Consider the following 16,561-nt stretch of genomic DNA (forward strand, 5'->3'; position numbering starts at 1 on the left):
AATTCGGATGCCCAGTCTGGTCCTCCCTTTGTACTTGTAATGCATTTAAGAACAATAATACAAAGATTTTATTGGGTTTATTGGGTTAACTTTCACATCACATCACAGCTGGGACTGCACTGAAAAGCCACAAGTGTTCCCCTCACTTTCTTAGTGATGTTTTGATAAGTCGTGATAACTTGTAGTTGGTTCTCTGTTGCTCAGTCAAACATCTTTGTGTGATCCTCCAGTCAAGAACACGTGGAGCATGGTGTCTACAGACGGTGCGCTGGTTCAGGGCGGCTACGGCCACAGCAGTGTTTTCGACCCCGGCACCAGAGCCATCTACATCCACGGAGGCTACAAGGCCTTCAGCGCCAACAAGTACGGCCTGGCTGGAGATCTGTACAAGTTCGACGTGGACAAGAGGAAATGGTGAGCTTTTCTGTTTGATGAATATTTATACTGGCAACAGTGTAGTAAGTGTAGCTCATACTGACACATGCTACAGGAATAATTTATAGTGTAATTGAAAAGTGTAGTATTCTGTAGAAATGTGGAAAAGTTTTACCTCTTCAGGCCTCTAAAATTAAATAACCTGAGATGGAAAATCACTTTGATTGAACTGCTTACAGTCGTACATATTACAGTTTGTATTAGAAAGTCTCAAATGAGAAAGCTTAGGAACCCCTGATGTGTATCATAACTTATTTTTGGTTTTTCTACACAATTTTACAATTGCTTTGGGTCAAATTTTACAACATCACATCACAACATTACTTATCTTTTCTCACTGTGTTTTGTTCACTAAATCATTGTTTTATTTTAAAATGTTTTGATCAGAGTTAGTTATTGTCTGATAACATAATTTAATTAGTTATACAAGTTATACAATGAGAAAAAAATTGCATTTATACAAAACGACTTTTGTGAACTTAAAAAATAAATAAGTCATTTTATTTATTGGACATGCTGTATGACTGTAAATATACAAAAAAAATAAATTAATATACTATACTACTATAAATATACTATGGACATACTTGAGTAATAATGTTCTAATAAGGAGAATTGTATGTTTAGTAAAAAGCATTGAAACTTCAACTGGTAATTATTTAACCGACCATATGAGGTGTCTATATCCTCTGCACTGAGCATGTGAATTAATGTTTTGTATTTGTATGCAAGTCCAGCATTTTGCAATTAAAGGTGCAGATTTAACAAGTCAGTTTAGCTCTTTGCACTATAAGAATTTTGCACATTTTTCACTGTAGTGAAAACTTTTTCTGCAAAGAAGTGTGCAAATACAAGTGAAGGAAGAAATTTAGTGTTGTTGTATTTACCAAAACCTCATGCACATGCATCAACGATACATCCGTGATATATAACAGCCATCACTATGTGTTTTTGCAGGACCGTTCTGAGAGACAGTGGCTTCTTCCGATACCTCCACACGGCGGTGATAGTGAGCGGAACGATGCTGGTGTTTGGAGGAAACACACACAATGATACATCCATGAGCCACGGTGCCAAGTGCTTCTCTGCCGACTTCCTAGCCTACAGTCTGGGTCAGTGACATGCACAACAGCCGCAGGTCATACAGTCTGCCTCCCCAGCTTTACTCAGAGTTATTCCGCTGAGCATGCAGGACTTTTTCTCTGCACTGTGCTGCTTTGCATTCATTCAGTCGTGCAGATTCACACCTGGGAGCTGCTCAGTACAACCGCAGTGTTTTGTTGTTGGACACTGAGCAGCTCCACTGGAGCAACAGAAGGTCAAGTGTTGCACTTGGCGTACACAAACAGTAAACCACAGCCCCTTTTCATACATAAAACTCCTAATAAATGTGCTAAGATTTCTAGCAGTGCCGTAGTTTTGCATGTTCACACTTTCACCTCATATTCATAAGATCTCCATTTAGAATTCATTCACATGAGTTTACTGGATAGAGGAGGTGAAGATGGGTGTTGCATTTAAAGAACCTGTTGGGAGTTACTTACTTTTGTTTTTCACGGTAATTATTTATGTGCATATCAATCTTGTTTAGTGCTAGTGGGGCTGGTATCCCTTGTTGTCTTGAGAAAGTTGAATAACTGGACTTAAGTGTTGATGGAAGACATTTTGCTGTTCATCTGAAAGGCTTCTTCAGTCTTAGAACAAAAAAATTGACTCCGGTGATTTGGATTCAGTGTTGTCCAGACATTGTATCACCTGGATGACTGAGAGGACACACCTGTCCACAAACTTTTGTGTGTACTTCTGGTGTGGCGCCTTTTCATGCTTTGGGATGGACTGCTTAGTTCCAATATGCAATGATATAGAATAATGCCCCTCCATCTTTGTGGCAATAGTTTAGGGAAGGCCCTTACTGTTTAAACATGACATGGCAAAATTCAAAGTCTGGTCAACCACTTAGTTGCTTCATTGCAACATCAGTTTTGGTCCTCACGTATGCTCTTGTGGCTGAATGGGAGCAAATCCCTGCAGCCAGGTTACAAAATCTTTGATCATGGAGTATATTAATGGTGTAATACTCAGGTGTCCACACACTTTTCTCATGTATGTTGGTAGCCCTCATATTTAGTAGTCTGTCTGATTCACAGACATAACAAACAAACCTTTAAAAGCCTCTTTGAGCGTTCCCTAAAGGCTGTGCTGCTCAGTACACCCAACTGGACCAACGGAAGCCCAACAGAAATCCATCCCAAATATCTCTAGAGCTTATCCTACTCAAAACAAATGTTGCTGTGAGCAACTAATATAGTGAGGACATGTGAATGACATCCCAGAATCTTTTTATTATTGTGTCAAATGTGTGCGTTTTATATAAGCACCATAACGGAAAGTCAGGTCTTTTGGAAAATTGACAGATCAGATTTCGTAGAACATCCCCTTGAGCCACCGTGACTCCTTGAAGATTTCTAGGTGAAGGTAAATACAATGTGAACAAAGCCCTTCTAATGTAAGTGTCAATCAGAGATTCAATCTGGCAGCTTTAGGGAGATAATCTCAATTCTCTAATGTTTATTCTTGTACTCTCCTCCTTTTTATTACTAAGTTTCCTAATTAAGATACGTAACTGTCAGATTGTCAAGCAGAGCTGCTTAGCGGCCATCAACAGAAGGAGAGAGTGGAACAAAGCAACTTCCCCATATGCGTCTGTACAAAGAAGGGTGTTGAACTCACAAACTTTCCCTGGATAGCAAATACATGTTCTGCCTTAATTTATTTGTTAAGATCAGAACTTAATTGTTGTCGATCGTAACATACTTTTTCCTCCTTCTAATTATAATCCCAATCAAAGTTCCTCTGATAGTCCTAATAGAAGTTAGCACAGCTTTGTCAGAAACCATACTGGCAACTTCACTTTGTTAGCTGCCTGCAAACATTGTTGTAAATTGAGTCGGCCTCTTTCCGCAGTGCTGTCATAAGATGCTCATTAATGGGAGGCTTCAGTCTGTCTGGATGGGAGGGAGAATTCCCTGTAGGCCCGAGATGGCCCCAGGACATTCTGTTTTTCTGTGTCATTACAAAGATGATTGACAGGCAGCGAAATTACAGTCTCAGGGGCACGAGCACCCCCCCCCCCCCCCCCCCCCCCCCCCCTCCTTGTGCAACGGGGCTTTTGTTCATGAGAATTGCATGTTTGCACTGAAACATCCCCGACAATCGTCCCCTTTTCGGCTCATTGAGTGTTGGAAGAACATATGACGGTGAAGCAGCACATGTAGAGGCACCACATTCATTTCATTCTTAGCATACTGTCCCATTTATACATTTATGTTACCACATGCCCTTGATTGGCATAATGAGAGTAACTCATCTCACATTGGTCACCACAGGAAACAAATTGTTTTCATGATTTCCCTGGAGAGTTTGCGTTTGAGTTGAACTTTAGAAATTAAAAACTTTTTTTTTTCTCCCTCAGTTGTGACCTCCCTGCCACTCCTCATCCTCTGTATGATTTTGTAATTGGACAGAAAAGACAAGCCAACTATTTTCAACACCGCCACCCCCCCCCCCCCCCCCCCCACCCCCTCCCTCCCGCCACCCTCCCACCAGTCAGCTGCAGGGTCGGTGTCAGCAGCAGCAGCTCTGTAATTGTCTGGTAATTACAGCCGAGATGGGCTGTGCGGAGGACTAATTGCCCCTCCTTAACAAGCTGAACTCAATTAGAGTGTAGAATTTAAGGGCCGTCCGCTGTCCTGACATTGGTAGATGGTGTCGTAATAAATCTCCACTCTGAAGGGCCAGTGCACCACGCCGCACCGTCTGCAGTACAGGCTTGGGACACCAGAGGGCACTGTTGACCTTTGAATGTGTAGCTCTCACAGATGTCACTCTCCCCTCTGGGAAACCATGATGACTTGCACTGCATTGTACTGACTGGGGGTGATGTACTGCAGTCACTGTTCTCTGCTCCTGCAGCTTTGACTTTCAGGCTCAGGGTCTTTTGGTTGTTGTTTGTTGTTGTTTTTTTTATTTTGTTTTTATGGATTTATGATAGATGAGCTTCATTTAAAAACAAACCTAATGGAATCCATCACCGTATTCACTTGCTTATCCAGTAAGGATTGATTTGATGTTTTGGAGGTTAAGACATCTCAACATCTGGGTTATAAGTGTGCTAAATTTGGTTGAAATGTTTTTTTGACATCTAGGCTGCATACGTATAACTGTAGTTACATGCAGCTTCACACTGAAATACAGTAATTGAATATGCTGTTATATCTAACCTTGACATCTAAACCTGTGGTTCCCAACCTGGGAGTCCAGACCCCTGAAAGGCCTCAGAAGATGAATATGAAGGGTCACAAGATGATTCATGGGAATAGTAAGACAAACATACTGTACTACGTTTTTACTGCAATTACAATACAACATTATGTTTACTTTTCCAGCTTTTCTCTAATTTTTTCCTTTTTTGTGTGAAATACTGGATACTTTGACCTCTTTGGGGCCTCTTAAAATACTTGAGAAGGAAAAATCTCTCTTTGGTTGAAGTCCTTACAATGTCTGTCCATATTAAGGCCGTAGAATAGACCTTGCTTCATTTTAAGGGATCATAAACCAAAAAGTTTGGGAACCACTGGTCTAAACACTTTTAACTTTTCCACCAAATGAAGCCTTTGTTTAACCCAGATGTCTAGCCATTGTTCAACCTGCAAATCACCAAATCAGAAAGACCCTGACCGGGTTGCTAGTCTATCACAAGATCAAAACAACTGAATGAATGCCTCCTAATTCAGTTGAGTGTCCCCGTTACACCTGATTTTGCCTTTGCTCCATGTCACCTGCCTATTCCTCTCTCCATATATTCTGTCTGTCTGTTAATAAACTGTAAAATGAATCCAAAAAGAGAAGTTTGAACCCACATTACTTTCTGTTAATTTAGCAGCATTAACCATTTAGCCACTGTCCTTAGTCACTGTTAATAATTTTATTAATTTATTTCTTTATTCCGTTAGACAAACACATACCTGATGACATATATGTCCATGATTGTTGATCCTGTAGCAGTCAGGCACTCAGTGTCAAGGTCAAGGGCACTTTGCGGACTGAGACATTGATTGACACAAGGATACGAGCTGTTAAAGGTCTCACTAACCACCCATGGCATGTCAGCGGAATTTGCACACTGCTGAAGACATGTATGATTTAACATGTGTGAACAGTTCAACAATCTTGACCTCTGTGTCTTCTTTTCATTCTAGCATGCGATGAGTGGACGGTGCTACCTCGACCGGACCTTTACCATGATGTCAACCGCTTTGGGCACTCTGCAGTCTTCAGTGACAGGTGATCATTTATGCAGTACTTAACAGTAAGAGCTGAGTTAGCAAAGTGCTTTCACTGAGAGGCTTTAAAGCAAAAAAAAAAAAAAAATTAAAAAAAGATGAAATATGGAGAAAAAAGTTGCTAAAATACTAACTGAAGTGAAAGCAAAATAAGATGAAAATTACATAACAAAATAATGAATCAAACCTCAGATAAAAATTTGGAGATAAACTTAATCTTTACATGAAATCACACTCATAAAACTCAGACTAAACCTAATGTGGTACTCAAAGGTTGGTGCCAAGTACAAAAAAGAGTGAAAGTGCTAGTTTATAGACTATAGAAACAGGTATAGCATGGTGCTGACATTAAGTAACATCAGTAACCTATATTTTGTAATCAGGCAAAGAAACCTTGTTTACTCTGTAAGATGCCATCAATGATGCTTGATGGAGTCGGAGGTGAAACAGGAACAACATTTTCAACCAAATGATCTCCAGAAGAGACTCAGAAACTTTCTGAATCTACACCCATGACCACAGTTCACTCAACACCGTATGAACACGTAACGCTTCAATCTGTATATCATAAATACACTAAGACATGTCATATTTGGTTAAAATAGATAGGAAGTAAGTAGGGGAGGAATCTGCTTACAGGCTATCTGTATGTAAATGCGTATTTCCACCGAGCAGGTTACTGCAGTGCATGTAAACATGTTCTCTTCCTGCATTGACCTGATTTCTTTCAGTAACATCATTTCTTGAACGCATGTAAACCAGGCTGACGGGTCCCATTTTCACCGGGGCCCACACATGTTTAATTATGCACTTGTGGCGTTTAAAGGCATGTATAGTAGTAATGTAATATGTCATAGCAAGCAAACATGAACAGTATCTGCATCCGATGTTTATATGCTTGGATGTGATTTTTCTTTTTTTCATGCATGTTTTACATTATGGGAGTTTTCAGCTTTTCTAATGGGAAATTACAGTTTTCTTGACTCCATTCCGGGTTCTTTTATTCATAATCACATCTCTCTACACTTGGAACATGATTGTAGGAAGAATCTGCAAACGGCACACACTCAGGCGCTATCGGAGTGGAAAAGGGGGGAAAATGTATTACGCTAACTGAGAAATCCACCATTTGGTAGGAAAAAAAAAGATTGAAAATGCATCGCAGGAAGAAAAGCTCAGGTCTCAAGGTATGAAGGTCAGGTCTTGAGGTCTTGTAGGCATGAATTGAAACCTTTTGCTGGCAGATGAGTCGAGCATCATTCCAGATATTGACTGAAGACATTCAGATCGAAGGACATTCTCAAAATTGACATGTTGCTTTTGTGGGATCAAAATGTACTAGAGGTCGTTGTCACTTTAATCTCGTTTTTTTTTTTTTTCACACAGCTGAAAATGTGACTCGGATATGCAGCTGAAGATCTTAAATTACAATCCTGATTTATGATCCTATTTCGATGCAGATATTGTGATATTGACTCAAACTTGCTTTATTCCCCTCATCATTTTATATCTAACTCTTCCACTCACAGTGGACTTTGTAAATTAAATGGTTAAAAATGTCCAATGTGAGAGCAGTCTCAGGTTATTACATCATAAAACCAAATATTAGATCAGATAGATTATTTGTAATTCTCCATTCTTCTTTATTCACACAAGAAATATGGGAAAAATGATATGGTGATAGTTTTCCAGTATTTTAATTCAGAGCAGATTCACATGCTGTGCTGAAAAAAAAAAAAAAATATATATATATATATATATATGTATGTTGTAGGCTGTGGCATCATGGGAAAAAGGCAAACAGTGACAACCAAGGACAACTGACTGACTGCATAACTGCAAAAAAAAAAAAAAAAAGAAAACCTAAACCATGTTACCTTGGAAAAGAATCCTTTGTGCGTTCACACATGACATCTTATTAGTGTGCGATATGAATAGATTTTGATGGGGATGGTGTAGCAACCAGAAGGGATGACTCATCTGTAAGTATTATCTGCAACGCCAGCAGAGCAAGACACTGCGATCCATATTAAATTATACATCCTGTTGTAGAGAACGCATCAAATATTAACATGAATCACCAGCCCTGTTTGAGTCAATCCTCACTGATGGCTCCTGTTCCTCAGAAGCAATTAAGAGTTTGTTCATGCATTCATTCATCTGTTAATCAAAGTCAGATTCACTTCAATCACCAAATACAACAGATGTTTTTTTTGCTTGGTGGTTCACATTTTGAATTTAATGTACGGGCTGCACGTTTGCTGCGACAGGATCGTACTGAAAGACGGAATTTTTCAGCAGTAATATTAAGCTTTATTTGACCAGTCCTCAGTAAGGCTTAAAAGCAAAATGATAAAATGCATAATAGGATGGGGGGGGGAAAGTAGTCCAGAGGAAATGGGTCACAACAACAAGAGTCTGTAAAAATTCACTCTGAGAAGTTCCTCTAAAGATTTAAGATGATGACATGAAAAAGGTAGAGCCTCCGAGGTCAGGTTTGAGTTTAAAATGTTTGAATGGGAAACATTGACGTTGCAGGAAGATACGGAGGAGAAGTTCACTTATTCATTCCTGAATAAGTCAAAGAAGTAGGAGACATGATGAAAGATCCATTTTCGCCTCTTTTCATCGGCTTCCAGATGATTTTTAGTGGTGATTTTAAGGTTTTACTTTTTTCTTCAAAAGCACTGCAGCATTCCTTGTGAGGTTTTGTGCTCATATGTACCTGCACTAAACCTCAGATCCTCAAACAAAACATCAGGTTATTTATTTCTGTCCATTTACTCATTGACTCTTCATGGTCATGTTCTTCCTAAGCCTTTTTTTTTATTTTTTTTTATTGGACCTACTTCCTACCAAATGAACATGAAGACAGTGAGGTCATCCAGAGTACCAATCTTTTTATATTCTGAAAAGAGAAGTTACTTTTAAAAACTTTTAGTAAGTCAAATGTCGCCTTGGATCAAAGATAACAAATTAAACTGAGTGAGAGAATGTTTTTTAATTTGAGTGAACTTTTTATTACACCCATTCACTGTTTTGTCTGTCCTCTTCTTCTCCGCAATGACTCACATCTTTCAAATAAGAAAGAAAGTGCTCCCTCCTCCTCCTCCTCCTCCTCCTCCTCCTCTTCTGCCTCCTAATCCGTGCACTCAGCAGGATGTCCAGAATGAGTAGTTTGAAGTATGCCCTCTATGATCTGAGGGGACTTTTGACTGGTGCAAATTATCTATCCACCATTCCCAGCTGCCTCTGCCACCAGCACCCACACACACACACACACAGACACACACACACACTTATCCCAGCAGCTGAACAGAGGCCAGGGGAGAAAGATGCTCAGAAATGCCCTGGACCCAGCATCCAAACACAGACAAAGGCACAGCAGGGGGGTCTGTGAGGTCCATCCACACAGGAAAAGGAGCACTTGTAGGGGGATTTAACAGATTTGTGAGGCAGGTTGAAGCCCAAAGAAGAAGAAGAAGAGAACTTAGACTAAGCTTCTCTGGCTCTCATTGTGCAGAAAGGGTCAAAATTGGGAAAGATTGCGGTGCAGAAATCTGCTTCTTTAACTTCCCGAATACCTCAACCCACCACCTTCTCCCACAGCCTTGTACGTGCTTGCTGTACTGGCTTTAACATCTTCTCTCCTCTTTTGTCTTACAGTGTAATGTACGTATTCGGTGGCTTCAACAGCCTGCTGCTCAGTGACGTCCTCATGTACACCTCGCCCAGCTGCCTGGCCTTCTCCAACCAGGCGTCTTGCAACCAGGCCTGGCCGGGGATCCACTGTGTCTGGAACAGCACCCAGGGGACCTGCCTGCCCTGGGAGAGCAACACTGTCGCACCAGAGCAACAACAGCTTCCAGCTTCCTGTAACACACGATCATGTAGGTGACACCACCATCACACTGAAAACCCACATTGGTGCACATCTGCTGTGTGAAATTAATCCGAGATTTTCAGAACTGTGCTGTTTTTTTTTCCTTGAGTGTCTGCAGAACTCATTTGCATTCACAACACCGATGTCCAATGAGATGCATAGGCTGTCAGAAACAGCTTGTTTGTCACGGACTGCCAACGCAGTCTTGCACATCAGAGAGTGAAAATGGCAAAAAAAAAAAAGAAAGAAGTGTCACCAGGGTGGTTTTATGTGTGTGTGAGGTTTTGAAATGTAGAAAATGCGGCATTGATGCATCTTTACAAACTGTCAAGATGCTGCTGTTTCTGCATAACCGGAAATGACCGGTCCATCAGAGACCGATGTTCCTCGGGTCCCTATATGTTCAGTTCCACATCTAACACTAGTAACTTTTCTATCGGACTCGGACAAGACACAGACATTTTCAACATCCCTGTGATAATCACTTATAGATGCCCGATGGGATTTGCTGTCAAACAATCTGGTACATGTCCCAGGAACCTCATTACTGTTAATGATCAGCCTCAGAATCGCCTGAAGCCAGCTCTTTCAGCTCTTTCTGCTCTAAAGTCGACTACTTCTGGGTCTTTTTCACTCGTCACTTCAGATGCTAATTTAAATTATTTAAATGATCCACAGGTTTTTAAGACTAGAAGTGGTTTTGGTTTCTTAAATATACTTAGTTTACTAATTCATAACAAATATGATCATTTAAGTATCTGATTTATCTCAAACACATCTGGATGTTATGATTTTAAGACTTGGCTGAAAAAAAGAGCTTGATAATCAATCTGTTTCTTGTGGTGGATTTAATATTTTCAGAGCAGATAGAGCTAGTAAAGGAGGTGGTCTGGCAATATATGTAAAATCATCTCTCTCTGTGTACTTGAGCTGACTTCAGTCTCAATTCCTAAATATTTTAAATTTATTTCCTTGAAAACTGATCTGGGGCATAATATTTCAGTAATAGTAATTGGTGTCTACAGACCTCTGCTCCTTCAGCAGCCCTAGAAAAACTGGGTGAATTAATGACACCATTGATTGCTCATAAGGTTATTATACTTGGTGATCTCAATTTAGACTGGCATACTTCGGCATCTAATAATCTTAAAGAACTTTTTTTTTACAATCGTAACCTTACACAGCTTATTTCACATCCCACTCGCCCCAACCTGAAGGATTCTGCCAAGTCGAGCTTGATTGACTTAATATTAACAAACAGAGCAGAGAAACATCCTGCCTGTGGTGTTTTTGATCTCGGTGTTGGTGACCATTGCCTGATTGTTTGCATTAGAAACAGAGGAAAACTAATTCAGTCAGAAGAAACTTAAAAAATTTTAATGACCAGGCCTTTCTACGTGACTTTTACTCTAGTCCAATCGCAGACAGTCTCAAAATCCCTGATCCTGAACTAGTTCCAAGTTATTTTACCAATGTTTAACTCATGCACCTTTTTAAAAAGTCAAGAACAAAATGTAGCTTCACTCCCTGGTTCACTGCTGAGCTTTCTACCTTATTTTATTCCAGAAACAAAGCATGGGCTCTGGCTAGGTTCACCAGAGACTCTTGTCATCGGCTTGCCTTTAGACAGCTGAGGAACACTGCTACTCTCAGAACAGCCAAAACTGACTATTATCTGCACTCTTTCACTAATTCCTCTTTATAACCCAGTAAATTCTGGAAAATGGTCAAAACTCCCTCTAACAATTCTAGCGCTCCTCTTCCTGCATGTTTGTAATGGCCTTACTCAGATAACTAATATCCATGAAATTTGCTGCTTTTAACAATCATTTTGCTGCATCTTGTCAGTTATTTCACAGTCTTACTATTGGTGCCAACGGTTGTGTGGAAGAACATAGGTCATCCTTCCTTAATACTACTGCTGAAGTAAAAACCACTCCTTTAGCTTATCTCCTGTCTCCAGTAGGATGGTAGCTGCCATATTGATGCGTGAAAATTAACAGGTGATGACAAACTGGAACCATTTGCTTTGAAATCTTCAGCACTGCTAATTTCTGAATATATATATATATATAACTCATATTTTCAATCTTGGCATTACCTCTGCCATCATTCCTACAGTTTGGAAGACTTCCTATGGTCCTCCTCTCCATAAAGATGGTAGCAAATCTGAATTAAATAATTATCAGTCGATCTCAAAACTATTTTGTCTTGCAAAAATATTTGAATCACTTTTGTTAATGAACAGTTGAAATCATTTTCATCCACGCATTCCATACTAACTCTGTTTCAGTCTGGCTTCAGGCCTAAGCATAGCATTATTTCTGCTACTTCTTTAGTTATTGTGCTGCTCTTTTTATTGATTTTAAGAAAAGCTTTTGACACAGTTGACCACTCTCTGCCTTTACAACAACTTTGTTCTTTGGATTTAGACAATCCTGTGGTTTCAAAATTATCTTTCTGATAGGTTGCAGTGTGTCAAAATAAGTAATTTTCAGTCTTTTCTCCCCATTACAAAGGGAGTTCCCCATGGTTCTGTCCTTGGACCAGTTTTATTCACTATTTACATAAACGATATTACCTCTTCATTGTGCAGTTGTAACTTCCATCTATATGCAGATGACACTGTCCTTTATAGCTGTACAGATTCTATTCATGCTGCTACTCAAATTATACAGCCATCATTTAACCCCCTTCAAAAACACCTTCATAATTTGAAACTGGTCTTAAACTGTGAAAAGACAAAATGGAAGAAATGTTGACTATGGTAGTTTTGAAATTTGTTCTGTTAATTACACCATAATAGCGAGGGTGCAATACTATAAATATTTAGGCAGTTGGGTTGATGAAAAACGTACTTTTAAAGTCCATATTGACATACCGTTATCAAAGCTGAGTTTGAAATTGGGCTTTCTTTTTATAAATAAATCTTGTTTTCCTTTGTTTACAAGAAAAAGAATTGCTGAAGCAGTTTTCCTCTCTATATTGAACTGCAGGGATGTTATTTATGGGCAGGCGGCCAGTTCCACTCTCAAAACCTTTAGATGCAGTATATCACTCTGCATTAAGATTCATCACTGGAGATAGTTATGGGACGCACTGTTGCCTTCTCGAAAAACTGCTCTGCCTGCTGAATCAGTGAGGAGGGATCAGCATTTGTTTGTTTGCTTTCTTGGCATGTTGGTAGCCATTGTATCCACTCGCAGACATGGCTGCAAGGACCCAAAATACATACAGAGTTAGGAAGATCTGTTTTCTGCTACTGTGCCCTACATACTTGGAATATGCTTCGAAAAAAAACTTTTAGTTGACCTCATTAATACTGTTGAGTCAATTCCAAGGTTTAATTGCTAATTTTAATGACTGTAACTGTCATTGCTTTAAATTGCTCTTATTCTTATTGTTCTTGTTTTTATTTATGTATTTATTTGTCTCATTGTCAATTCCTACTCCTTTACTTTTTTTTAGCATTTTTAATTTTACTTTGTTTTTAAATAATGTAGCCATGTATTCTTCTTTTATTGCTATTTGATTTTAGTGGTATCTGCATTTATTATAAGTCTGCACCTCGGCACCAATGAAAATGAGGGTTTTCCCTCAGTGCATTTTCCGAGGTTTTAAATAAATAAAATGATGATGATTTGTGATTAAGTGTTGAAACAATCAGTCCACTGTTTTTTTCCAGCACTTAATCAGTTGATCAACAGAAATAATAGGTACTTATAAGGGCATTAAAGTAATTTCAGCTTTTCAGACGTGAAAATTTGCTGCTTTTCTGTGTTTTTTTTATATCACTGCAAGTTAAATATTTTTTTTGGTTTTGGACTGTTGCTTGAACAAAACCGCCAATATGAAGATGTTACCTTGAATTTACTATTGTATAACATTTACAAACTAAATAATTGATTCATTGAAATAAATATGGAATTATTCATCCATTATGATAATTGTTAGCTGCAGCCTATTGATGATTACCTGAGGGCATGTGGGAGTGTGCACGTTTATGTTCATGTGTGGATGTATCTTCTAAACACATATCACTACAAGGTATCATTTTTTCCTTCAAAATGACAGTGTGTCCCAGTTCTCGGGGTCTACTGCTGTGTGTGCATGCAGGTGTGTCAGGTAGGACAGGAAGAGGTAATCATTAGGGACAGTTCAGCCGGCTCTCTCCTTCCCGTAGAGAATTCTCTTCCGTTTGCTGTTTGCCATTTGTCACAAAAAATCCTCTGTTTCTCCAACATGGCTGGTCTGATTTTCTGGTGTCGGCATCTGCAGAAGTGCTGGCAAATGGAAACTGCACCCTGGAATATCTTTTAGGCACATTTAATACCAGGGAGGCCCTTTGCTCTGCTGCTGTCTGGCAGTCACCCTGCCCCAATTTCCCCCAGAAAGAACCTCTTGTCCAGAAAGTGTTGACTGATCTGTGGTTCACAGCGGAATCTGAATTACTTAAGCTGCTTTGGAAGAAATGAACAAGAACTTAATAAATTCTTTTATGCCTTCATTTTGCCCTCTAGGTTAATTTCTAATTTCTAAGAAATTACAATGGTGGCAACAAAACATTAACATTAAGACAGTTTCAAATAGTAGTGCACAGTGTTGAGGTTAATGCCACCCTGGTCTGACATTATTGAATAGGGAAATAAGTTGAAATATGTCTTTTCAGTGATTGGATCCTGAGTCAAAACGTAATCCATTACCAACTAAGAACAGCCACTTGCATTAATCATTGGACCATTTTCATCATTAATGGATTAAAACAAACAAATACACGAAACAAAAAACGGTGGCTCATATTTACCAGACAAATTATCTGAAAACTACACAGTGAACTATCATTTTTGTTTTTAATGCTTTAAAATTACAGATGGATATCTCAGTTTGGAGTAAACCTGTTTACATACTGTACTGTATCTCTCCATGCTTTGCAGATGCTGACAACGAGAGGTGTGACCAGTATACAGACTGCTACAGCTGCACCGCCAACACAAACGGCTGCCAGTGGTGTTCAGGCCAGTGTGTTTCTCTTGGAAGCAACTGTACCGCTGCCACGGTAAGAACAACTGACCCCTCTGACCCTGCTGAGAAGATAACAGATGATCACATGTAACTGCCACATCTGGCATCTTATGGTCGCCTAGCTCTTTTTTCTGAAACGTTATCTATCTCCCTCCAAAATTACTGTAGTCAAAAAAGTAGCCCTTAAATCGATACATTTCCAGGGAACAACAAATCTCCAGGAACAACCAGTTGTTGGAGGACATGGGGAGCAGGGTAAATCTGTTCTGAGACAGAGTGGGCAGAGCTTATCACCTCCATTAACCAGTTCTCTTTCATAGCATTTGTTTCATGTCTCACAGTGGGAAAAGCAGACAGCGTAACATCATCAGAGACTCCTGTTGTATTCTGCTAGCCAGGATTGGCAATGTAAGGGTGACCTTACAAATCTAACCTGCCTTTATGCCTAAGGTGTAAGGGACACATTCCCCAATTGACTTTGTGTCCTTCTATCCCCCTACATTCTCCAAATGAGCATCAGCAGTTACATATGTTGTGCTCAGTGCTGGACAGAACCTTGGGCAAAGAACCACTTGGGGAAGCCAGTCTCAAAGCAGCGGCTCTCTCACTGAATAGTGGGGGCTGTTGCTTTAGCTTATAGCAATAAGGGTTTGCAGCCACCAGAAGGGCTGCATGCACTAACAGGGATCTCACCACCTCATGGGCCCTTTTCATAGGAATCTCCGTCCGGGAGATTTATACTTCTGCAACTTTGGCCTCCCCATACACCTTTGCCAGGTTCTACAGGCTTAATGTTACAGCTCCTCCATTAGCCCATTCGGTGTTAAGCCTCAGTAAGGCTCACTTCGGGACAGTTGGTCCCCCATTATCTGCCCAGCAATCTGAGAGTCAGTATTTCCCAATGTGACACCTGAAACAAATGCTATGAAAGAGAACTTCAGATTACTTGCGAACCCCCGGTTCTCTGAGTAGTATGAGTGAGTGTCTCACCAGACCGCTGTCCTTGCTCATTCGCAGTGAGTAAGAGGTGAGTGTTTTTGAATGACTGCCAGCGTAGTGTCAAGCCATTTTACAGGGGGAGAGTCTCCACCCTCCCTGACACTGACGTGCTTAGTTCCAGCCAATCCTGGCTGGTAGACTGCAATAGGAGCTTCTGATGAGGTCACGCCATAGGCGCACCCCAATTTGAGACACTCACTCATGCTACTCAGAGTAATGGGGTTACGCAAGTAACTTTGGTTTCCTTGGGGAAACAGTAGTGTTTGAGTGCATTTGCTGTTTGGGGCATTAAATCTATATAGTGATGTTTTAGTCAAAGAGCTGTAGCCCTCCTTCTTCAGCCTACAGTGCTTTCAAAACTGATGTTAAAGGGTGTATCCTCCATGCTTTTTAACAAAACATAGCAATGTCATTTATATATTCGTCTTTTGTCATACAGGTTTTGAGATTTAATTTCAAAAATATTGTAATATATGATCTCCTTATAATCTTAATAGTTGTAGGCTCCATATTTAGGCACAGAGTGGATCTAAATGATTGGACAGTATGGGTTTCTGTAGCCACTTCCAGTCCAACTCTAATTTTAACTAACTTTGGCAGGTCTTTGCTTTTTTAATAAATAGCCTACACAAATATTGTTCTGACAAAATGTCCTTTCATTTCCTCCAAAGTACATATTACAAACTGGGATGTGTCATATTCAGATAATAAATAAATAATGTTCTTGTTTCCAAATCTGAATCAAAGAATATTTTGATACATATGGCTCAGTCTCTCTGACTACAAGTATTCTATCATCTAAATACCTGTAATAACCTCGCTTTCCTTTTAAATAACTGTCTTTATTTAGACAAATATATTTCCCATTATGTCCTCAAAC

The 16,561-nt window shown here is 39.7% G+C and overlaps 1 protein-coding gene across 2 annotated transcripts in view; it reads left to right on the forward strand.

The window, feature by feature from the left end:
• atrn (attractin) overlaps positions 1-16,561 on the forward strand; it is a 139,973-nt gene that overhangs the window by 28,503 nt on the left and 94,909 nt on the right. For both annotated transcript variants that reach the window (XM_042387964.1, XM_042387965.1), the window contains exons 9-13: positions 231-414; positions 1,393-1,547; positions 5,694-5,778; positions 9,444-9,667; positions 14,595-14,716. In XM_042387964.1, the coding sequence (XP_042243898.1) occupies positions 231-414; positions 1,393-1,547; positions 5,694-5,778; positions 9,444-9,667; positions 14,595-14,716 (770 nt within the window). The remainder of the gene's footprint in view (positions 1-230; positions 415-1,392; positions 1,548-5,693; positions 5,779-9,443; positions 9,668-14,594; positions 14,717-16,561) is intronic.

Source organism: Thunnus maccoyii, chromosome 16, assembly GCF_910596095.1.
Source record: "Thunnus maccoyii chromosome 16, fThuMac1.1, whole genome shotgun sequence".
Taxonomy (NCBI): Eukaryota; Metazoa; Chordata; class Actinopteri; order Scombriformes; family Scombridae; genus Thunnus; species Thunnus maccoyii.